We start from the raw sequence: 24,589 nt of genomic DNA, 5'->3' as shown, positions 1-24,589 counted from the left end.
GAAGGAAAGTGGGTGTAACATTAACCATCCATAGGGTTTTGTTTCTTGAAGAGAGAGGAAATTAATGGATATATAATATACAGACTACAATTAGCATCAGATACTAATAGCCAAGAGTAAAAGCTCTTTGTTTTCAATAAAACAAATAAATGATGTGTTTAGAGCACCAGCCAGAGCTTTATAAAGTTGTCCATAGCTGGAGGGCTTTTTGTTGGTTTCACAAGAGGCCTTCCCAAAATAAGCCCAGAAATGGCAGAGAAGGGGGGAATTGGAAAGCTTCTACTTCATCAAAATTAGGAATCCAAAAATGGTGGCGAATCCAAGAATCATTTCAAATCCAGGTACTTTAGAACTGCTGAAGAATCACGGAATCATTAAGGTTGAAAAAGACTTTTAAGACGGTCAAGTGCAGCCATCCACCAGCACCACCGTGGTCACCACCAATAATGTCCCCAGGCACCACTTCCACATATTTTGGGACACTTCCAGGGATGGTGGCTCCACCACTGACCTGGTCAATGCTTGACCACTCTTTCTGTGAAGAAATTCTTCTAATTATTCAATCCAGACCTCCTGTGGAACAGCTCAAGGCTGTTTCTTCTCCTCCTGTCCCTTGACTGATCCCCACCTGGCTCCATCCTCCTTGCAGGGAATTGTATAGAGCAGATAACAGGCCAAAGGCACTGGAGGAGGTAAAAAATTCTGGAAGGCAAAGTAGTTAGGGATTGGAATGTTTTGTTCCATCTGACAGCAAACGAAACATGAGCCACAAATGTCAAATCACATTTGGAGTCCTCCCATGAAATGTGAACAGGCTGTGAAATCCTTCCTGGCTTTCCAAGGGGATTTCTTAGGCACAAGTACTTGTATGTCAGTCAGGGGGATAAGAAATGGGTGGAGAAAAGCTAAGGGAAATTTGGATGTGATGAGGGAATCTACTTTTGCCCTTTAGAAATATTTGACTTAAAAGAGGTGATCAGTCCACAAAAGAGGACCAAAAGAAATGTCAATTTTATGTCTTTTTGCTTTTTCTGTTCCAATCCTCCCTGGTTCTGCTGGCACAAAATGGAACGAGGCCTAACCCAGGAGCTGATATTAGTGGATGGCATTAAACATAATTGTGTGTTTAGTGAAAGTAAAATTGGAAATAATTAAGAAGTGCTCTTGTTGCAGAGGATCAGGCTAGAATTTATTGTTGTAGCACCGAGCATTTGCAACAGTCAGTGCTCGTTACCTTTTTTCGTGGCCTTTAGAAAGCTAGAGTAATTGCTCTGTTAGTTAAACACAATCCCCATTCCAGCCTGGTTTAAAAATAATTAATCGAATGAATGTCTGTTCTTGAGGAGTAGAATGAAATGAGCGGCTTTCCGAGTTGAAACTTAAGAGAACATTAATAAAGTACATGCAGAGCTTGCCTTGTAGAAATTATTCAGGTTTGGATTCCAGGGGGAAATTCAGGTTCTTGGAGGAGTTTTTAATGCATATGCTTTCATCTTCTACATTCATTAACGCTTTCTTTCACATCATCTGAGTGATTTTGAGAAGCTATTTTTCTCAATATCTTCTAATTATTGCTGGCACTGACAACAGCCTTGATGAACCTCAAACGTGAGATCTTGGAATCAGAGCATCCCAGGATGGTTTGGATGGGAGGGGACATTAAAACTCACCCAGTCCCTGCCCCTGCCATGGGCAGGGACACCTTCCACTGTCCCAGGCTGCTCCAAGCCCCAATGTCCAGCCTGGCCTTGGACACTGCCAGGGATCCAGGGGCAGCCACAGCTGCTCTGGGCACCCTGTGCCAGGGCCTGCCCACCCTCCCAGGGAACAATTCCCTCCCAACATCCCATCCATCCCTGCCCTCTGGCAGTGGGGAGCCATTACCTGTGTCCTGTCCCTCCATCCCTTGTCCCCAGTCCCTCTCCAGCTCTCCTGGAGCCCCTTTAAGTACTGGCAGGGGCTCTAAAGCCTTCCCAGGGCTTCTCTTGTCCAGGCTGGCCAATCCCAACTCTCCCAGCATTTCAAAAGACCCAATGCAAATCTACAACTTTCAAAAACCACCCAAAAATCCCACAGTTAGTTTTCCTTTAACAGGACATTATAACTTAAGGGGATAATTAAGGACTGCACTCTTTAGCTGTTAATAGAGTAGTTGATGTGGATCAGTTTTGGATCAACTGATCACAAATACACTGCTCAGCATTCAGATGCTTGCCTTCGGTTGATTCAGTCATGCTCTATTCTGCCTTGAACAAAATTTCACAAATAATAAAAAATAATCAAACACCAAAAATAAATTAAATTTTTTTTAAAAAATAGGGAGAGAAGGAAACCAATCCTCAGTCCACAGTCTTGCACAAAAATTGAATTTAGAGACAAACAGACCAATTGGATAAAAATTTCTCTCATCATCCAAGGAGTTGATATGTACAAAGGCCAATCCTACGGAGTTTCTCCCAGCTCTCTAAGGTCATTGGGTTTGCTGCCAGCAGCATCCTCTTAAATACAATAATTTGAGTATAAAAGCCTTTTAGAGGAGGATAATGAGCTGCCCTGCTCTAGATTCATCGTAAGATTCTTCTAAGTAGATAAAAAGGAAGCTTAAGCTCAGCAGAATGCCACAAATCATTCTCCAGAAGTCATTTTTAATCAGAATTAATTTATGGAGTGATAAACCACATGAGTTATTCTCTGTGGATCTGACTGGATTAAGAGCAGTGGCCTCTGAAAGCTGGAAGGTACTGATGCTCCAAGAAAAAAATAAAAGGGATATATTTGAGTAAAATGGCAATTTTTAGCCAAGGATTTGCTCCTTGCTGCTTGAAGTACCCTTCTCTGCAATTCTCTTTCCCCCCCCAGAAATTCCAATATATTTGAGAGCCCATTTCTTTTTTTAATTAAAGACCTTTCTGTGCTTTTCATTTGGAATATACTAATTAAAACCAGATGTAACATGTATAGCCTCTAATTTATGAATTCTGTGCCTTGAGCTTTGCTTTGTGTTTCTTTGTGTTAGAATTATTTCGCTTTTGACTGGTGTTCCCCCTCAGAATTCCAACCAGGCGTCCTTGAGCCCCAAACACAATATTTACAATCTGCTCCAGGAAACAAACCCACAAACATGGAATCTTTAGGGAAATTACCAGCAGGAATTGGCTTTTCCCTATTATGGGATGTTATTAGCTCTTGCTTTCTGAATATTAATGGTATTAACCTCTGCTTTTCTTCCTTTATTTATTAAATTACTGAATTATTACAGATTTAAATGAGGAAATATCAGAGGTCCTAATTCTAGTGAGGAAAGAGAATTGTCTGAGTTCCTGCTCAGTTTATAAAGGTGTTTTTGTCCTGAAAATGATTGCAGGGAAGGAATCTTGCCTAAATAATGCCATTGAATCCAAGGCCCTGGACATGGCTTTATTTGATGGAAATGCTTTGATTTGTACAGTATTTTCATTCTGTCTCTTTCCTGTGCTCTTTGCCCCTTTCTGGTCATCTTTTTAATGGAACTTTATCTTTTATTCCCTTTGAATATCCTTTATTGAATACTGAATATCTTTGGAATATCTAAACAAAAGAGAGCAAAATAAACCAAAGCCATTTTGGGCTGCAGGTTCTGACCCCGAGGACACACAGGAGAGCAGGAATTCTTCTTTTCTTCACCTCAAAAGCATCTTAGGGATCCCAAATTGAGCTAAATCAATGGATAAAAGTTAAAATTCATGTCTATGGATAGGGAGAGAATATCAGAATTGCTTTTTTTCCCAGATCTGTTATCCATGTTAAAGCTCCATTATTTTTCTATCTATACCTATAACCTGTAGATTTCTTTTGATATTTCCTTTTCCTTGGAATGACAGGGTGGCAAGTTCTGGAATTCCAGAGATTCCACCTCGGGCACCCAGGACAGATTTCAGGGCAACATTTGGCTCATCCCTCCTTTGGCTGTTGCACGACTCGTGCACAAAACTGAGCTGCTTTGCCGGTCATAACCTTTTCTTCCTTAAAATGTGATTTATGGATCCCAGATGCTTGGTAGGAGTAAAAATCTCCTCGGAAAGCTCATTGCAGTGACAACAGTGCAGCCTCCAGCTGCTGGAACATCTGGCCCCCCAAAAACGCTGTGTGTCCTGCTAAGGCAAATATGACAGGAATGCCAAGCATTTTTCCTTCAAAAATCATATTCCTGTTTTTTATGTTGGCTTCCTGAATTTTTAATCTAGGATCCCTAACTTTCCTATTATTTTCCTCTGGCAGCAATCAGAGAATTCCCTACCCTCTGGGATTTTTTTTTTGTTCCCATGTAATTAAAGATTATTTCAATTATTTTGTTTGGGGGGGCATCTTGAAGACTGTTGGTCCTTCCTGCATGTGCATTCCTGAGTAAAGGCTCCTAAAGGAGCTGGGAATGGGGAGTGTGCCTGGAACATTCCCATCCCATGGAAGAAATCCATGTGTGTGGCCTTTCCTTCCTCTCACACACACACAAAGTTATTCTGTCAAGCACTAACTATTGGCCAAAGAAAAATGAAGTAAAATCCGTTTTTCCAATTATTTGATTCAAAAGCCAACTTTGGGAGCCCTTCTTATTCAGCACCTCTTCCCAGGAGACAGCCTGTCAAAAGGAATCCCAGTTTCCTTTGGCACCTGGGAGGTGTTGGCCATCACTGGAGGATAAAGTGAGCAATTCCCATTCACCTAATTTCTTTCTACCTGTGTTTCTCAGAAAATTCCAGGTACTGGGAGTGGGCTGGATAAGGATTGATATCAGTAACATAGTGATATATAAACTTAAAGCAATATGAATATAAATATGAGGGAATATACGTAAATAACATCTAATATAATATAAATCAAATATTATATATTGTATATTTTGTTATAAATATTAAATATAAATATAAATTTGATTTCAATACGAATATACATTTTTTTAAAAATCAAGTTTTTTTTAAAAAAAATCTCTTTTGTGTCAAAAAAATACAAATTTCTGAGGCAGCCAGTGGCAAACCAAGGTGAGGAGTGGGAGCTCCAAAGGGCCTGAGGCAGATAAGGGTGTAAAGGAGCATGGAAATGAAGAAATACAGGAAATAATTTGCAATGGCTACCCCAGATTTCTAGGGTTAGGTGTCTGTGGAACACCCAGTGAAACCTCCCCTAAAACAGGTCAGTGGCAGCTGTGCCGTCAGAACCGGAAAACTGGAAATTCCTACCGGCAAAAGCTGCTTTATGTGCCAGCCACTAATTGGGAACATTGCAGCTGCCATCTGCTAGGAACAGGCAGAAACCCCCCTCAGCAGCCCAATCCCAATCCTGCCGTTCTCCGTGCCCCGTCAGCAGCCTCGGGCTTGTGGTTAAGGGTGACCCTGCGAGGGAGGTGGGCAGCGTTTCAAATGAACAACCGCATTTCACTCTGAGCAGCAAATCCGGATTTCGCTCGGGCTGATAATGCTAAAAACCGGGATCATCTGTGATTATGCCACAGCTTCAGGCGTTGCAGTCACTGATGATTTTTATACTCATCCCAAAGGTGCCACTGGTGATTTCTGGTGGCAGGGTCAGGGTGCTGCTGTCACCCCGAGTGGGGTTTACCAGCCTCCCTGGGTGTCCTGTCATCGAGCTGTGCTTGTGCAGCCACACGCAGCCAGAGATTAATTAATTTATGCTTTAAAGGCGCCGTTTCTTGGGCCTTCTTACAAAGGAGAGAAAAAGAACGGGGTGATCACTGAGAAAATGGAATGGTTTGGGTTGGATGGGACCTTAAAGCCTGTCCAGTGCCACCCCCGCCATGGGCAGGGACACCTCCCACTGTCCCAGGCTGCTCCAAGCCCCAAAGTCCAGCCTGGCCTTGGGCACTGCCAGGGAGCCAGGGACAGCCACAGCTGCTCTGGGTGCCCTGTGCCAGGGCCTGCCCACCCTCTGAGTAAAAATATTCTCAGTGCTTTTTGTGCTGGGATTAGGGAGCACCCCAGGATCTGTGCTTCGTCCTCCTCCATGGGAGGGGGCGGGAAAGGGCTGGAGGCAGCGGCAGCCGTGCTGACCCAACTCCCTTTGTGTGGGCACACCTACACTCAATCACAGGACGCTGGAATTTGGCCTGGTAATTCCTGAGATCATCCATATTTATCAGCCCTCAATCACAGCAGGATTTAGGAGACATCTGTATTTCTTGCACAGAACAAAAGGCAGATATGCTGCTGGAATATTAAGATTAAGTGCAGCTCTTTCTCTTCTTTGACAGTCATAATGCAACTCTTGAGATGTCATAGATCTCTTCCTAATGAAGTGTCAAAAATATTTACCTTCAGGACAAATTACAGGAATAGCAAACATCCTTCCTCTGCATTAGAGAAGTTTGGGATGTTCCTGGGAGCAGCTCACAAGCTCTCTCTGCTGGTCCTGCCAAGCTGCGTGTCCTTAGGTTTGATCCAAGGAGCAGAGAAAGGGGGGGATGCAAACAAGAAAGTTAAAATGCTTGAAGCTGGAATCTGATCATTTTTCCAGGCTGTTTGGCACCTGTTTGCTCATCCCTGGGTGGATGTGGAAAGAGCCTGAACTGTGACAATGCTGAGGCTGCCTGGGGTGGCACTGAGCTCTCAGAACTGGTGACAATTAACTCAGAGCCTGTCCAGCAGCTCGAGGCACCTGAACTCTGCAGGACTTTACAAGCTGAGAGCTTCAAATGTCAAAAGGCCTCTTTCACTGGAGCTTAATGCCTTAAACTCAGCTGCAAGACTTAAACATCTCATTAGTGCTGAGCTCCAGTGTCCCGAGCTTTGTGCAGAATGCCTGACTTCATTTAATGCCTGTGCCTGCAGCATCAATACCTTAATTTGGATCCAAATTTTGTTTGTTTTTAGTCACACACGTCTCCAGGCGTGAAATGCTGAAGGTGAAATTGATTTCTGGTGTCATTGAAAGCAGCGACTATTAAAAGCCGTAGCTTTTATTGAGAGAGAATTTGCCAATATTAAAAATATGATGGGCATCTGACCCAGCTGAACCAACCTCATAAATCCATTTTAACAAAGAAATTGGCTTTTTATTGGAAGGGCGTCATGCTCCTCTCCAGGGCACCTCTGGGGAGCCTTTTTTGGACTTCCCTGGGCACTCAGTGGGAAACTTGGCTCACTCACAGCTGACCCTGGAGGAGCTGGATCAGACATTGCTCCTGTGGCTGCTGCTGGGTCCCTCGTGTGCCATGTGGGGTTGCAGGAATTCTGTTTTTCTTTCCCCCCCTCCAGCTCCATTACCAACATGTAAAGCTGAGTGTGGATAAACCAGAGGGTTTGGCCAGGCAGGACTTTGCTGGATTGGTCATGGCTTTATCCTGAGATGTGTTGTATGAGCTGAACTTGCCCTGGAGTCCCAGGATGGTTTGGGCTGGAAGGGACCTTAAATCCCATCCATTCCCACCCTTTCCATGGACGGGGATGCCTCCCACTATCCCAGGCTGTTCCAAGCCTGCTGCTCTGGGCACCCTGTGCCAGGACCTGCCCACCCTCCCAGGGGACAATCCCTTCCCAATATCCCATCCATTCCTGCCCTCTGGCAGTGGGGAGCCATTCCCTGTGTGCCGGCACTCCAGGCACAGCTGAGGTGCTGCTTTAATTTTTGTCTTTGTTTCTCACCATCCAAACATCCACCTGGTGTTTCTCTCCAGCCAAAGTTTCTCTCCACTTCCTTGACCTGAGGTTGGATATTTGGAAATGTTTCTTCATGAAGGAGTGGCAGAGCATTGGAAGTGGGGCTGCCCAGGGAGTGGTGGGGCCACCAGCCCTGGAAGGGTTCAAGGAATGAGTGGATTGCACAATGTGGTTTAATGGGCAAGGTGACGATCAAAGGTTGGATTGGGTGATCTTGGAGGTGTCTTCCAACCTTAAAAACTCCATGATTCTATGACATAGCATGTTTTCACATTCACTTCTTCCTTCAGCCATTTATTTATGTGGAAAGCCAACAATTTTCCTGACTCTCCACCTGTCAAGCTCCTATCTGCTGGACCTGGGATGTGGGATTGTATTTCCCCTTGCCAGTTGGAAAGCTGGAATGCTCTAGAAAAGCCCACTGATATCTTTATTTTTTTGACTGACAGAACAGAATAAATTTCAGAAAGCTTTTTAACCTTCCTGTCTTTCCTAAAATCTCTAATAAAGGGGTTTGAGCTCACCCAGGAGGCAGCAATCTCAGTTTTAAAATACTTTAAAAAAACCTACAGAGTTGGAGAACAAAAACAACTTAACACATTTTATATTTATGCTTTTGGTGGTCAAGCCAGATGAAGCTATGTGAATTTAGAAGAAAGCAAAATATTGAGAGGGAGTGGAGATTTAACCATTTGTATGTCCTTGATGAGTGACAGCCAGTGTCATTTCAGGAGCTCATCCTTTGGGCAGCTCTGAATGAAACCTGTCTGCTCTTTCCAGCTAAACCAGCTGGATATTGTCCTTTAAGTTCTGGATGGTTCTGTCTGGGAATCTGGACTAATAGGAGTTGGAGCAGCATGGAGCATACACAGCTTTGAGTACCTGGATCCCTCATCTGGTGCTGATATTCCCTGAAAAATAATCTGAAAATGAAAAAAAAAAAAAAAATAAAAACCAGAAGGGACAATTTCCACCATATAGAACTTGTTCAGTGCTGGTGAGGAAACAATTAATGATGATTAATGGCCCTCTATCGAAGGCTTAATGACCTTGCACAGATGATTCTCTTCTAGCAGCTGTGGTGTCTCGTAAACAGCTCCGTGCTCTGCTCTCTGTGACCAGGGACAGGACACTGGGGACAGCTGGGTCAGGGCAGGCTGGAGATCAGGGAAAGGTTCCCCCAGAGGGTTCAGGCACTGCCCAGGCTCCCCAGGGAATGGGCACAGCCCCAAGGCTGCCAGAGCTCCAGGAGCCTTTGGACAGTGCTGCCAGGGGTGCCCAGGGTGGGATCGTTGGGGTGTCTGTGTGAGCCCAGGAGCCAGATCAATGATCCCTGTGAATCCCTTCCAGCTCAGGATGTTCCATGATTCTACAAACTCTTCATGCTGACACAAACCCTTATTGGGTTTCATTCTTAAGTTGTGGCACAGTATGGTTTTCCATGGATTTTACGTGCACCTTTTCAAAGTTAAGGCTGGTTTTCATTCCAGCATTAGCTCAAGCGACAGGCCTCAGGAGCAGCGCCAATATTTCCATAAAAACCTGCTGATAGATCCTGAAGTGTCCCAAATGCTGAGGCCGTGCCCAAGACTTATGAGTGTTCAGGCATTAATTAGCTCCCACCTCGCTGATCCCTGGAAGGAGCACAGGAGACACTTCCCTCTGGATGCAGGTTGAACAGGAGCATAAGGAATGGGGCTGGAGAGGCCAGGATGGGGCTACACGGGGTGGTCAGGGGCAGGGAAGGTGGAATAACAATTCCTGGGGCTGCCTGGTTGATGCCAGCTCTGCATCCTAATGCAGGTCAGTGACGGTGCCAGGGCAGCTCTGTGTCCTGAGCTGGGGCGCCCAGCAGGTCCCTGTGCACCACTGCAGGAATGCCACTCAATCCTTCCTTGCTTTAATAAAAAGTTACTTGATTGCACCAAAAATACCTGTGCTGCATCAGAATATCTCTAAGATGAAGGACATTCTTGTGTAAGTCTGTGCACGAGTTGCTGAGATGGTTTTTTCTTTGATATTTCCTTTTCAATGAGAATTTGGCAGTAGAGGTTTCTCAGAATTAAGCAGTTCTTAGGTATTGTTGAAGACTTGAAAGTCAACTTATATTTTTATACTTTTTAAATATTTTTTTTCCTTTCTTCTGGAGCAGTTTAATGCACACAGAGGAGGAAGAAATTGCTGGAAAAGCAAAACCGAGTGCAGCCAAGTTAAATGAAGCATTTAAAGTAGCAGCCATATCTGTGCTCTGGGATCTAATGTTTTAAATGTCAGAGTGGCAGAAATTTGCTGGGCCATAGATGTAGCTTTATTTAAAGGACAAGGTTAATGACTCCTTCCGTGCATATTTACCTTGTTTGCCTCTGCTTGTTTCGTTTTCCCCGTTAGGCCAATGATAAGGACACTGGGAATTACAGCGCCATGCAGTACAGGCTCATCATTCCCCCCATCAAGGATGGCAAGGAAGGCTTTGTGATCGAGGCTTACACGGGGCTGATCAAAACTGCCATGCTCTTCAAAAACATGAGGAGATCCTATTTCAAGTTCCAGGTCATTGCCACTGACGATTACGGCAAAGGACTGAGCAGCAAAGCAGAAGTGCTCGTAAGTATCAGCCAGGGATTACTATTACGGAATAATTCCTGAGGAAATTCAAACACTGCAGGAGGTTTAATTCCAGGCAGACCTAGAGAAAAGCCATAAAGTGCTTGTGCTTAATCTTTTGAGGGCACTAGAATAAAGCTTTTCGTTTCTTAAACCAAAAGATTTTGTGACCTGTTGGAGTGAATCCAGAGGAGGGTGATCCGAGGGATGGAGCAGCTCTGCTGGAGGGGAAGGCTGGGAAAGCTGGCATTGTTCAGCCTGGAGAGGAGAAGCTTTGGGGTGACATCACTGTGGCCTTCCAGGACATGAAGGAGCTCCAAGAGAGCTGGAGAGGGACTTGGAACAACAGCCTGGAATGGCAGGACAAGAGGGAATGGCTTCCTGCTGCCAGAAGGCAGGGCTGGATGGGATATTGGGAAGGAATTGTTCCCTGGGAGGGTGGGCAGGCCCTGGCACAGGGTGCCCCGAGCAGCTGTGGCTGCCCCTGGATCCCTGGCAGTGTCCAAGGCCAGGCTGGAGGAGGCTTGGATCACCCTGGGGTAGTGGAAGGTGTCCCTGCCATGGCAGGGGTGGGACTGGATGAGCTTCAGGATCCCTTCCCACCCAAACCATTCCATGATTCTATGATTCTGTGTCCCTGCTGGCCATGTCCAAGTTGTCTTAGTTGCAAATGTTAAGGAATAATTTTGGGCTGAGAATGAACCTTTCAGTCCCTGAGAAAGCAGTATTTCAGAACTGGCACCATCTTTAGGCCTCAGGCTCGCGGCTTTGTGCTGTTCAGAGAACATTGACTTAATCCAGCCATCCAAGTTAAATTTCCTTAAAGCCTATAAACTTGATGGATTGGCTCAATATTAGCATAATGTGAAAGGGATGGAGTGCATTATCCACTCCATGGGAACACTGTCAAAGGATACAGATGAGAGCCACAATCCTTGGTGTGGTGAGTTCTGCAGGAATTCACCAAATAATCATAAACGATGATGCCCTCACGCTTGACCTCCCAAAATGATGGGGCATTCTTAGGTAAGTTATGCACTAATGGGATATTAAAATATAGCCAGAGGGAATCGACATTAACATTAGAAAGTGAAGGATGTCTCATTAATTTATAGGGGTTTCTTTATGATGTCTGGCTGAGTGATGAGCAGGGCACCCAGTTGCTTTCAGCAAGGCCTGGAAGCTTGGAAGAGTTGGAGATAGAATTCCAGACCGGCCCCATCCTGCCTAGGGTGCTGGCACGTGGACCTGTTGGAGAGAGGCCAGGGGAGGCACCAGGATGAGCAGAGGGATGGAGCAGCTCTGCTGGGAGGAAAGGCTGGGGGAGCTGGCATTGTTCAGCCTGGAGAGGAGAAGCTTCAGGGTGACCCAACTGTGGCCTTCCAGTGCCTGAAGGAGATAAAAGAAATACAGAAAGACAATTTCCAAGGGGTAGGGTGCCAGGACAAGGGGGAATGGCTTCCCACTGCCAGAGGGCAGGGTTGGGTAGGATATTGGGCAGGAATTGTTCCCTGTGAGGGTGGGCAGGCCCTGGCACAGGGTGCCCAGAGCAGCTGTGGCTGCCCCTGGATCCCTGGCAGTGCCCAAGGCCAGGTTGGACTTTGGGGCTTGGAGCAGCCTGGGACAGTGGAAGGTGTCCCTGCCCATGGCAGGGGTGGGACTGGATGGGCTTTGAGGCTCCCTTCCTCCCAGGCCGTTCGGGGATTCTCTGATTTTATGCATCAAGTGTGATCCATACACTAAGATCCTTTCCCATGATTTTAACAGGATTTTCCTGCTGTGGGGTCAGGGGCTCAGGCTCTCGGGTGTTATTTCTTTCAAAACTGGCTCAAAAAGTGCACAGAGAACAGAGAAATTAATTTAATTACTCCCACGCAGAAGAAGAAGATGTGGGGGAAGAAGGTAGGACTGCAGTGGGAGAAGGGCTCAGGAGAAGGGGCAGGTCACCACCAGAGGGACAGTGCTGGGAAAAGGCTGAGCAGAGCAAGGTATCCTCCAGAACTGGGACCAGGACGCTTCCCCAGAGCCTGGCACAGCTCTGGGAGCAGCAGCACCTGCCAGATCCCCTGGTCAAAGGTTTCTGTGATGGTGGGGACAATCCATGGGAAGAACACCAGGATGGCTCAAGTCAGACACCTGTGGGTTGACAGTTTGCTTCCATGCGATGGAGTTTTCCTTCTCAGCGTCTGTGAGATGAAAGAGATACAAGAATTATGTTTTAAAATGAGTTTTCTGCAAGGAAGCACCTAAAGGTGCTGAGGAAGTGCGGATAGTGGACATTCGCTATCATTATTTGAGATCACCAATATCATCTTTATGATGTCATAGATATCATCTTTGATCAAACGTTTATTGGGGTTTGAGGAGGTTTTAAGGGCCCCTCCTCATTCGGGTCCCAGCTATTCCCAGGAATCCATTGGTGCCATATCACAATCAGGACTCTTTGTAGGCTCTGCCTTGCTGGATTTAAAACTTGGGAAGTGCCTAATGAGCGAAGCTTGGGATCAAAGGGATATCACTCGTGGGCTAGAGGTTACCAACAATTTTCTGCTTTGCCTGCCTTTACAAATGGGGATAACAAGCAAGTTAATGTTGCCATGGAAACCTCAAACGTCGCTTGATTTTTGTCCAACACACTTGGTTTCCTATAGCTTGTCATGAATTTGTGTTTATCCCCGGTTTTGTACACGAACAAGTGATGATAATTGTGATTTCTTCCATAGTAAAGGAATTACTGCCTTTGTTTTTAGTGTTGCCTTTACGCTGTTTTCAGTTCTTGGGTGCACAGTGGTTGCTTGAATTGGCTAATGTAATTAATTCTATTAAATTAATCATTGCTTTCCAGTTCCATTGCATGGTTTTAGTCTGAAATTTATTTGGAGCTCATTATAATTCTGTGTTTCTTGCACAGAAGCCTGTACGTGCTGATCAGGGCATCCGATGACATTTCAAGAACATTTAAATATTTAAAGTTGAATTAAGCTTCAAAGCTGGTGAATCAGTGTTTGATGTGGAAGCACATCAGGCTTTTCTGCTGCTGTGCTTCCAGGGCTCCTCTTTGGAAAATCAGGGCTTGTTTATTTCTTTAAGAATCAACTAACCCTTGATTTTTAAATTTATCAGCTTTAACATTGGCCTAGTTTTCCAAATTTTCCTCCAGAATCCTCTGCAGGATTGGAGTGATGTTGGGTTCATAGTAAAAAAACAATAATTGCCAGATATTTGCTCTGAGATCACTCCATACCTTGGTGGAAAACTGAAATTCAATTTTATTCCAACAAATCACACATGGATTGAGTGGATTAGGAGCATTTTTTCCTGCTTTGTTTTTCTTTTTATTTTTAAGGGAAAATCTCAGTTGTAAAATGTGCAGTTTTATGATAGAGGGAGACGCTAAACAATTGGAGATTAAAATAAAACCTCTCACTGATCACTTCAATGTAAATGAACAATTTCCTTCCTGATTTTCTAACAAAGCAGCATTGATTTTGTGGAATTAATCCTGAATTTCCATTTCCCTTGGTGCACGTTGCATGGCTCCAAGGGAGGATTTTCCTGGCATCCAAACCACCCAAATGCTCAGAAGTAATTTTGAGTACAGCCTGTGGGAGATCTGGGGTTCTCTAAGCCAAGTCTAAACTAAGAGCAGCTTTTGCTGTCCTCACCTTAAAAATCCATAATTCCGAAGCAGACCTGGAATTACAATTCCAGTTAAATCTTTGATGTTTATGGGCTTTGGCTGCAAGCTTTCCCAGCTCTCCTCTTTAGAATTAGAGGGAGAAATCTGGCTATCAGGGTGTGATGTGGAGGCAGGAAAGGAATTTTCCCATTGCTGTTGGATGGGGAGAAGGCTGTGCCTGGCAGTGCCGATTGGATTTCCCTCTTTTCTTTCCAGGTCTCCGTGGTCAATCAGTTGGACATGCAAGTGATCGTCTCCAACGTTCCTCCCACCCTTGTGGAGCAAAACAAAGACCAACTCATTGGGTAATCAATTTATTTCCTCCCCAAATATCAGACAGTTCCCTGGCTTTGGGGTTGGATCCATCAGGGAGTGAGGGAGGGGTTTTTTTTGTCTGGTCAATAAGAGCCCCCAGACACCGCATCAGCAGCAACTTCCAGGGGTCAGGTTTGCACTTCTGGCTTCTTTTGTAACACTGAGACAATTTTCTCTACTTGCTGTCATGGCATTAGCCAACGTGGGAGAGAAAATGCTGTAGGAAATAGTTTATAACCAATCCTTGTCTTTTTGTTGTCACTTCAATCAGTGATGAGTGGCATGTCTCAGATTCCCACAGGCTTGGTCCATCCTGCTTGTTTTTGTTCCTGGAACCAGGAATAACTTCCTGAAAGGAGGGATTGCCTAGAAAGGAATAACTTCCTGAAAGGAGGGATTGCCTAGAAATAGGAATAATAACTTCCTAAAAGGAAGCTCTACTGAGGTGGGGTCAAGCTCTTTTCTCAGGTAACAAATGACAGAAGGAGAGGAAACAGCCTCAGGCTGCACTAGGGGAGGTTTACATTGGATTTTAGGGAGAATTTCTTCATGGAAAGGCGGATTTCATCATTGGAGGGGACTGTCCAGGCAAGTGTTGAGTCGCTGTGCCTGGACGTGTTCAAAACCACGTGGAATTGGCACATGAGGGCATGGGTGAGTGGTGAACAGGGTGGTGCTGGTTGATGGTTGGACTTGGTGACCTTGGAGGTCACTTCTAACCCAAACCATTCTGTGGTTCTGCATTTCACAGTGAACAAAGCTTTGGAATGAGTACAAAGTTTAAAAAAAAAAAAAAAAACAAGAAAAAAACCCCCCCACAATGTTATCAGGTTTTGAGTTCTCCAGATCAGCTTGGGAAGTCTTTACCTTCACAAACACCACGGGCAGATCAGTGTAGCTGGAGAATTTCTCTTCTAAGAATAAGTTCTCAGGGACAATCTTTGCCAGAAGATTTACATCAACTTGTTTTCAAATTGTCCCATTTGTTCCTGAAAATATTTGCAGAGAGCACGTAACTCAAAAATCATTTTGTAGCTGGGTACAGAGGTCTGTTTCACAGAGAAATCTATTTATTTCACTGCTCTCTTCAAATTCCTCATGTTTTCCTCCAAAATTTAAAAGATCACCCTCTCCCTGTTTTTATACAGGTTCAATAATTCGTGCAGCCCATAAAAACAAAACAAGAAGTTGCGATTTTTTGTATGCAACCACAGGAAAAGGGAAACCAAATTATTTGGAATCTCAGACTGAAGTAGTTTTGCCACTTCAAATAATGAAGTAATTCATAAAAATTTAATGTGTAATTAATTAAAAGATGAAAACTCTGCTATTAACCCTGTCTAGTAGGAGGTGTCCCGTGTGTATGGCAGGGGAATTGGAACAAGATCATTCTTAAGATCCCTTCCCAACACAAACCATTCTGTGATCTGTGACTTTAATTAGTCACTACACTGGTTACTCAGCTCTTTCTCCTCTCATTTTGGCAAGTATAAATCCCTGAAAATAGAACATTTAGCCAAAAGATGGTGATGGGGATTGTTAGGGAAGGGGTACATGGGTCATTTGTGGAATTACAGTGATTTTTCACAATAAAATAAACAGTGATTTAAACAACTTTGGAGGAGAAGTTATACTAGGTTCTGCCATTTTCACGATGAGTTATGAGGTAATAAGAATTATATAATTCAGTTTTTCCACACTCAGCACAGCCAGAGATGGGGTGGGAGTTAATGTTCCACATAAAGGGAGCAAAGCAGGGAAGAGAAGATTTAAAGCATCTCGATTTGGCTTAGGAGTTTTTTGAGGGATACAGTGGACTTTTCTTCCCTGACACTCCCAGTAGGATCTTTTGAATTCATTCAATTTTCTCCTCCAACTGCTTTAATTTCATCAAGCTTTCCCTGTTCTCTGGGCTGCACATCAATGTTCCATTTGCCATTTCTCTTGCCCACGTTAATTACAGCTGTGCAGAGAGACCCCTTTCTGTCTGCTGCAGAAGGGGTAGAGAAAATAGGCTGAGGCTTCATGAAGAATTCAGTGTGTGCTCCTTTCGTTGAGAAAACTTGGCAGAGACAGATGCCAGAGTGTTCTTGAAATATGGAAGTTTCAGGGAGTGCTTGTTTGTTGGGCAGGGAACAGCATCCCATGGAATCGAACCATGTCCTCCATTGGAAGCAACTCAGAGGCATCATCGAATCCCACTCCTGAAATTCAGCTGGAATAAAACAGCCAAAGTGGTTCTCAGAGCATTTAATTATCTCGTTTCCGTGTGAGGGCCGCTTAAAGCCATACCTAAAGTCAGATAATCCACACTGCCAAGAGAGACGTGAGCTTCTCCCATCCTGCAGGGAAGAGAACTGTCTTGGGAAGTGAATTCTTCTGCACACTCCTGTATAGATGAGATATCACATCAGTTCCTCTGAGCTGGAATAGTGGAGTGGCTTAAAATGAGAGTTTGGATCAAATCTAGAGAGTCACTGGATGGCTGAGGCTGAGGGAGCCCAGCGGGCACCCGGTGCCCCCTCCGTGCTCCAGCAGGGCCATCCCAGAGCCCAGGGCACAGCACTGTGCGCACACAGCTCTGCAGCAGCCGCAGGGAGGAGCCCCCCCAGGCCGTGTGGACAATGTGCTCAGGGCCGGGCAGCGCCCAGGGAAGAAGCTGTGCCTCCCGTGCCGGGGCAATCGCTGGGCTCAGGCCCTGCCCGTGGCTGCGGTGCCATTGCCGGGCCCCCGCGGCAGAGCCTGGGCCCTGCTGGGAGCCCTCCCTGCACACAGGGACACCCAGGGCTCAGGGCCCCTCTCGCCTGGGGCTCCTCTCCAGGCTGAACAGCCCCAGCTCCCTCAGCCTTTCCCGGGCACCCGCATGCTCCGGGCCCTTCCTCGGCTGCGCAGCCTCCGCTGGCCCCGCTCCAGGAGCTCCCTGGCCCCGCTGTGCTGAGGAGCCCGAGCTGGACACAGCGCTCCAGAGGTGCCTCCGGGGCTGGCCACAGGGGCACCATCGCTCCCTGCCCTGCTGCCAGTGCTCCTCCTGCTGCCCCCAGTGTATCAGATCCCCAGGTCTTCCTCGTGCATCTCTCCTGGGTCTCTCCCCTCACTTCAGCTATGCTTTTCTCAGTCAGTTCTATGTTCTGAAAAGAATGAGGCTGTTCCCATTTATGGAAGATCCATGCCGAACCCTCTAGCGCAATGCAGAAGTGGCCAGGCAGGCTTTTTCCTGAAAATCCAAATGTAGAATCAAGTGCTGATTCTTGGAGTTATTGCTGAGGGAGTTTTTTGGAATATGAACGTTGAACCTTCCGACTTAATAGTTTGCATATCTAAAGCTGACTGCCATCATTCCTCAAAGGAGCTCTACTTAATGCACAGAAACTGTGCTGCACTTTAAAGAGTAAATACTGCTGTAAATTATAGATCGTAATATACAGCACATGTACATTGTGCATCACATAAGATTTTATGTCTAATCATAGTATATGAGACAATAAATTTTATATGTGGGAGCTGGAACACACAGTTCAGGGAAGTATTTCAGATGTGGATGATTTCCCTGCAGTTGTGTTTTTGGCTTTTTTTCTCCTGAGTCTCTGAATTGGTAAAAAATGATCACACCTCAGCTGCAGGGTATAAGTCACTCAGTCTCATTACGTTTCCCACAGAAGTCACATTCTGCTGCTCACTTTATGATTTTTGCCAGCTAATTGCTGAACTAAGTCTAATTGCAGCTGACAGGACTGTTGGGGTGGTGGCAGTGACCTTGCCCTTGAGCCCTCTCCACTGTGGAGGAGTGGAGTGCTTTCCTGCTCTTTATGGAACGTTCCTGAGTCACAGGTCCAGCTGTAGCTGCTTTGTCCTTTACCCTTTACCCTTCACCTCTCTGACAGGAACATTTTGGGGTCACTGCTCCTGTCCCTCCACTCCACCTCCCCTCCCCTTTTTCTCTCTCACTTCTTCACACTGTAATGTTTCATTCCAAATTAAATTACAAACTTTAGAAAAGGAATAGATTAGATAATAACAGAATTGATTGAATTGGATTAAATAGCTCCAATCTGATGAAATAAATAGATTGAGGGGACATTTGTCACCAACTGGCTGTTTCATGTCCAGCCAGTCTGGCTTTGCTTGGGAGAGTGTCCCAGGGCTTGGTGCAGCGTTCACAGAGCCAGTTCCACCCTCCCTCCTGAGCAATCAGGATCGTTAATAACTACAGGCCACCTTTATTAAGTTGGGTAATAGGGACCAAAACTTCTACAGCTCCGGCTTTCCCGCTTGTCACTCGCCCTGGCATCTGGGAAGCCCTGGTTCAGCGAGCTCCTGCTCTCCGTAACTCCCGGCGTTGTGGTGGCAATGGATCTCCCCAAAGCTCTCTATTGCAGTGGATTAAGCTGTAAACTCCTGCTTTCCCCGGGAATTGCTGACAATTGCAGGAAAAGCCCTTTTGTGCTGAGATCTGGAGATTGTCCTCGGGGTTAGAGGGGAGATGTCCCTGGGTATTATTCTTTGGATGAGCGCAATGTTCCTTCTGCGACTGGGACAAATGAGGCTGAAATAAAAAGTTGGAGTGTGTGTAGGGGTTTTGGAGGGCAGGATTCTACAGGATGAGCACAAAGAGAGGGAAAGCAGCTTCAGCAGTGTGTAAGAAAACAATTTTCCTTTCTGGCGTGCAAACCAATCTGCTTGTAGTGCTGCTGGGGTGACAGTGGGACTTGAATCTTAAAGGCATTTTCCAGCCTTAATGATTACTGATTCCCTGCTTTTATAGGATCAGGATAAGTGGGTATAAAAGCATTGGTTCTGGGTCATTTTCTGAATATTTTTAATAATATTATTATGAAATATTACATAAGTTATTCTATGCAGTGGGAATTGTGCTGCTCCTTCCTGCTGGGCACACATGTGATAGAAAAATAACCTTTGCAAAAGGCTGTTTTATAAAAAAGGGATGTTTTTAAGCTTGGAATGAACCCTAGGCACTGCAGGATGAGCAGACCCTTCCCTGAGTTTTATTTATGTTGTAATAAGAAATCTGGGAGCTGGGGCTCCAGTGTATCCCCCCAAATCCATCACTGACTGCACCAGAGGGGCTGGAACTGGTTCTTGTCTCATTGGGAAAGTCCGGTTGAAAATCCAGTGATTTCGTTGTCAATTATTAATCTCACAAGACTCCACACAGCCAGAATTTGGGGGAAGTGGAACAGAATTGAGGAGTTAATTAAAGCACTTGAAAAGTCTGTATTGATGCTGATGGCAGGGGCTGGATGCTCTCAGCTCTGCATGGTTGCCAAATTTGTATTTTCAAATACCTAGAATACAAATTTACCATTATTATTGCACCAGCTTATTTTTGGGAAATAAAATTTTGGCCAAAAATAATGCAGGATATTGAGTCTTCAACACTGCTCACTCCAAGTCTTTGGTAATTTGAGTCCTGAAAGAAAGAATGTTTGGGGGCTTTTTTTTCCCCATTTCTTAAAATATTTCATGTGCTCCAAAAACACAATAGGTTGTTAAATTCCTAAAGAACTTCCTGCTGTGGTGCCAGGGTGAGCACCTAAATTTAATCCTGTGTTCTCCAGGCTCTTGTCTGCCTGGAAGGGGATACAGCAACCTCAGGTGTGGATATAAACACATGGACGTGGCACTGAGAGCAGGCTGGGAATGTGGTGCCTTATCCCAGATTTTGGGGTTTGATCTGCTGCTTTCAGGGATGTTCTAGGAAGTACCAGTTCAGGAATGTTCTGAAAGCCTCTTTCCAATACCTACAGGGGATGTGCAAGAAGGCTGGAGATGGGATTTTCCCAAAAATGGGAAGTGCCAGGACAAGGGGGAATGGCTTCCCACTGCCAGAGGGCAGGGATGGATGGGATATTGGGAAGGAATAGTTCCCTGGAAGTGTCCAAACCCAGGTTGGACTTTGGGGCTTGGAGCAGCCTGGGACAGTGGAAGGTGTCCCTGCCCATGGCAGGGGTGGCACTGGATGGGCTGTAGGGTCCCATCCAACCCAAATCATTCTGGGACTTCATGGAGCAGAATTTCCCAGCCAAGGGACAGCTCAGCAGACCAACACCCCTGTATTGTTTTGCCTTTCCATTTATTTTGCATCTAAAGGTGAAAAAAAAAAATCACCTCAGGATTTTCGGGGAACTTTGGGCCTCAGGATCCCTCAGTGACAGATCAACTCCTCTTGTCCAGTGTCAGTGCTGGGAACTGGGAGAGCTGTGCTAATGGGATACATTGGAAGGCATTTCCCTCACTACTGAGCAGCTCCAGTGGACTTGGAGCAGTTGGAAAGTCTCAACACCTGTTCTGCTCCTGCTTCCACCTCTAACACACCGCTTGGGAGGATGGGAATGACCCTTGTGGGATTAATGAATGACAGACTAATTTTAATTTGAATTCTGCTGATCATTACAGCAGAACTGTGGATGCTGTTCTTACTTAAAAGTAGGAATCTAAAATAGGTTGGCTTTTGTGAGTAAACACAAGCAAGTAGCCATTTCCAGAGGACTTGTAATACACTACAGTGTTCTCAGCATCACAAGTTCAGCTGAAGGATTTTTCAAACTCTACAGGGAAAACTACCCTATTTTTAAGTGAATTCTTTAATTGCAACTTTTCAGTCTTCAGTGTGATTTTATTCTCTGTTTTAACCTAAATGTGCAATTTGTGTGTTTCAAATGGAACACTGCTGTCATTCTGCTGGACTTTGTGTGGTTTCCTGCACTGTCACTATAGCCAATGGCTGCAATGTACCCATTTCTCAGGAAGTGGTATCACAGAATTCCAGGATGGTTTGGGTTGGAAGGGGCCTTAACACCCATCTCATCCCACCCTCTGCCAGGGTCAGGGACACCTTCCACTGTCCCAGGCTGCTCCAAGCCCCAATATCCATCCTGGCCTTGGACACTGCCAGGGATCCAGGGGCAGCCACAGCTGCTCTGGGCACCCTGTGCCAGGGCCTGCCCACCCTGCCAGGGAATATCCCAATGCCCAATATCCCATCCATCCCTGCCCTCTGGTGGTGGGAAGCCATTCCCTGTGTCCTGTCCCTCCATCCCTTGTCCAAACATTCTGTTTGTTCTTCAGTTTTAATAATGTTTTAGGCAAAGATATTCTCAAAGGCAATGAATTCCAGCAGGATGCCAGGAATTTCTGAGGAAAGGGAATGTTGTTAACGGATTCTGCCAGAAGTGACCCTACATTATAACTTTCCAACCTGGTGGAGCATTTCTGTCTTGGGTATAACAAGAGTTCTGTACAAGGGAACAGGGACAGGCCAAGGGGAAACGGCCTCAGGCTGGGCCAGGGGAGGCTCAGGTTGGACATGGGCAGGAATTTCTCCATGGAAAGGGTGCTCAGGCCTTGGCAGGGGCTGCCCAGGGAGGTTTGCAGTGCCCATGGCTGGAGGTGTCCAAGGAAGGGCTGGAGGTGGCACTGAGTGCTCTGGGCTGGGGACAAGGTGGGCATCAGGCATAGGGTGGATTCTGGGATTCTGTGATTCCCTGAAAAGCATCTCCTCCTGCAGCAAGACAAGATGATTAAATGCTAATTACGGAGGCAAGATCTTTATGTGCTTGTCCTAACACCTTGTGCTGAACACGCTTCTGAGAATGGTTGTGGTTTCTTTTTAGCCATTTACACTCCCATCATGTTTGCTGGGGTTTTATAATCTCCATATCCCAGATTGGTCCTGTCAGGTTTTCCCTGGGGGAATTTTTGTTGCTGAGAGGTGTGTGACAGGTTCTCACCTTGGCTGGCAGTGCAGAGCATGCCAGAAGCAGAGATAAGCATTTTTCCATATCTGCAGACAACAGGAGAGCTTGTTCAGAGGACAGCACTCCACAAGCACCGTGTCAGCCAGTCTGTATCCCTATTTTCTCTGCAGTAATTCCATATATTCACTCCTCAGGTATGACCTGGCTTTGACATACCTGAATTTTTCAAGATCTTATAGAAAAGCTTAAAAGCTTACAACAGGTTTTAAGGGCACGCTAAATTTCCACACAAAGATAAGAGACGTTCCTTGGATAAATGTGAATCAGGAGTGTTGAAAAATCAGGAGCTGGTGGAAGTCTTGTGTCAGGGAAAAAAACGCAACAGCAAAAATGTAACCTCAGCAATTGCAGAAGGTTTTGTGTTAAACAAGTGACACCTTAAAGTCACTGATGTCCTTTTTTGTGGGAGATATGTCTTCCTCCACACCCTGGTGCATCCTTGATGTATCAGACAACACATTCCCTGTAGTTCCCTTGCTTTTGCCTCCCAGCTCCGCTATTACTTTTTGATTTTATGATCATATCAATTAGCACAGGAAATTCAATATTTTCTCATAAGTTTAGATGGAACTTTTACGCTTCCAGATGCTCTGGTTGATTTCTCCCTCCTTCTTTTTTGTGCAGAGTTGATGATATTTGCATTTATGCCTTTGCTTATGAAACTCTCTGTGGGCTTTGAGTGAACCTTTCTCAGTCCCACACTGGAAACCTCATCAACCTTTAGCAATCCTGGTTGTTGTTGTTTTTGTTGATATTGTTGTTATCTCTAAATTCTATCAGCCTTCCTTTCCCCTGCTTGTGGAATCCTGCTGCAGTTTATTTGATTTTATTTCCTGCGGTGAAAGTGTCAGCCCAATATTCCAATTTCCTCCTGCCTGTAAAACCTGGTGCCTTTTGGAGCAGCAGGTGTTGCAGCCCCTCAAATGCTGTGTGATATCGGAGGGCTGGATGAAATATCCCACCAAAAATCGTTCAAGTGGTTGTTTCTCTGGGTGAAAATTTATGGAATGCACCCTGTAGAAGGCTGGAATGGAAGTGCTGGAATCATATAACTTAATAAAAGGCTGACAGGGGGATTTTGTGTGAAGTATAGGTGGTGATTCCCATGAGCCGTTTAAAACTCGACTGGGGTCATAAATACGAAGAGCTCGACTTGAGGACACAATTTCTGGAGACCTCTCCGAGCACTGCTGAGCTTTTCTCAGGAGTTCAGCATTTCAGAGGTTACATGGAACAGCAATTCCTTTTTAAAAGTGCTCTGAAGGTCAAAATCCTTCTCATCCCATGGGTTTTGCCTTTCAGTACCTCATTTGGGCTGGGGTCAGTGGTGAGCAACACAAATCAACCACTGCAGCTTTCCAGCTCTGTCTTCCCCTTAGGATTTTGGAACGCTACATCCAGGACCAGATTCCGGGGGCGACGGTGGTGGTGGAATCCATCGGAGCACGGAGGTTTGGGGATGGATATTCTGAGGAGGATTACACCAAGTCTGACCTCATGGTCTACGCCATCGACCCGCAAACCAACAGAGCCATCATGAGGAACGAACTGTTCAAGTGAGTATTTGTAGATCTCCCTGTTTCCACGGATTGTTTGGGAATCTCTTGGTCTGTTGGGAACTGGTTCAGCATAACAGGAACAGAAAAATCCATTGAAACAGCTGCTGCATGGATATCCCCTATGGATACTTGGGAATTTGCCACTTGCTAGTGCAGTCCAGTGCCTTGGGCTAAATTTTCCCAATCCACATGACTCAGACATTGTCACCATGACAGCTTGTAATAGGCTTTTTCCACCCTGTGGAGAAGCTTCCAACTGAAATTCCTCCAAGGAATTTCCTTCCTATCTACCCAGAGTCCTGTGTGATCTCCAGGCTTTTCGTGCTTCAGTGTTGACCTTCAGGCCTCTCACAGGTTCTGTTTGGAGCATGAATCCGTTTTTCTGGGGAAGGGAAGGGAAGGGAAGGGAAGGGAAGGGAAGGGAAGGGAAGGGAAGGGAAGGGAAGGGAAGGGAAGGGAAGGGAAGGGAAGGGAAGGGAAGGGAAGGGAAGGGAAGGGAAGGGACAGACTGGGACACGACCCAGAGCACACCTCCACACAGGAGATCAGGCTCTTCAAATGCAACTCAGGTTCTCCTTCTAAAGAAAAAAAAAAAAAAAAAAAACAACTTTTTAGTTTGTTTGGGGGTTTTTTTGCACATATTCCACTTTGGTGTTGGTTTTTCTCTCGGTGAGAACCCCACTGGGATCTTCCTGTGCTAAGCATGTCCTGAGCAGCCTGGCAGGGAAAGGCTTGTGAACCACATCAGGGAAATGGGGTTGGAAAAGGGCTGCTTCTCCCAAGCTCCTGCTGGACTGTAGGTGAACTGCAGCATAGGAAAGTCCTGCAGATATTCAGATTTTATAAGCTGGGAAAGATCAGTGGGATCAGTCTGAGCAAGTTTGGCAACTCCCCAGATTAATTCTGCTTGGAACATGTCTGTCAGCAAAGCAACTGCACCAGAAAATCCAATCAACTACAACCTGGGGGTTGTTATTGCAGGTTAATTTCCTGTCAAAAATTAGTCTCTTT

At 45.5% G+C, this 24,589-nt stretch overlaps 1 protein-coding gene across 4 annotated transcripts in view; it reads left to right on the top strand.

Annotated features, from left to right (window-relative positions):
• PCDH15 (protocadherin related 15) overlaps positions 1-24,589 on the top strand; it is a 638,687-nt gene that overhangs the window by 587,529 nt on the left and 26,569 nt on the right. For all 4 annotated transcript variants that reach the window (XM_058421490.1, XM_040070932.2, XM_058421489.1 and 1 more), the window contains 3 exons: positions 10,035-10,250; positions 14,146-14,234; positions 23,399-23,575. In XM_058421490.1, coding sequence (XP_058277473.1) covers positions 10,035-10,250; positions 14,146-14,234; positions 23,399-23,575 — 482 coding nt within the window. The remainder of the gene's footprint in view (positions 1-10,034; positions 10,251-14,145; positions 14,235-23,398; positions 23,576-24,589) is intronic.

The sequence above is a fragment of the Hirundo rustica genome, chromosome 8 (genome assembly GCF_015227805.2).
Source record: "Hirundo rustica isolate bHirRus1 chromosome 8, bHirRus1.pri.v3, whole genome shotgun sequence".
Lineage (NCBI taxonomy): Eukaryota > Metazoa > Chordata > Aves > Passeriformes > Hirundinidae > Hirundo > Hirundo rustica.
The sequence above is the reverse complement of the archived record's forward strand: the minus strand, read 5'-3'. Positions and strand labels throughout refer to the sequence as shown.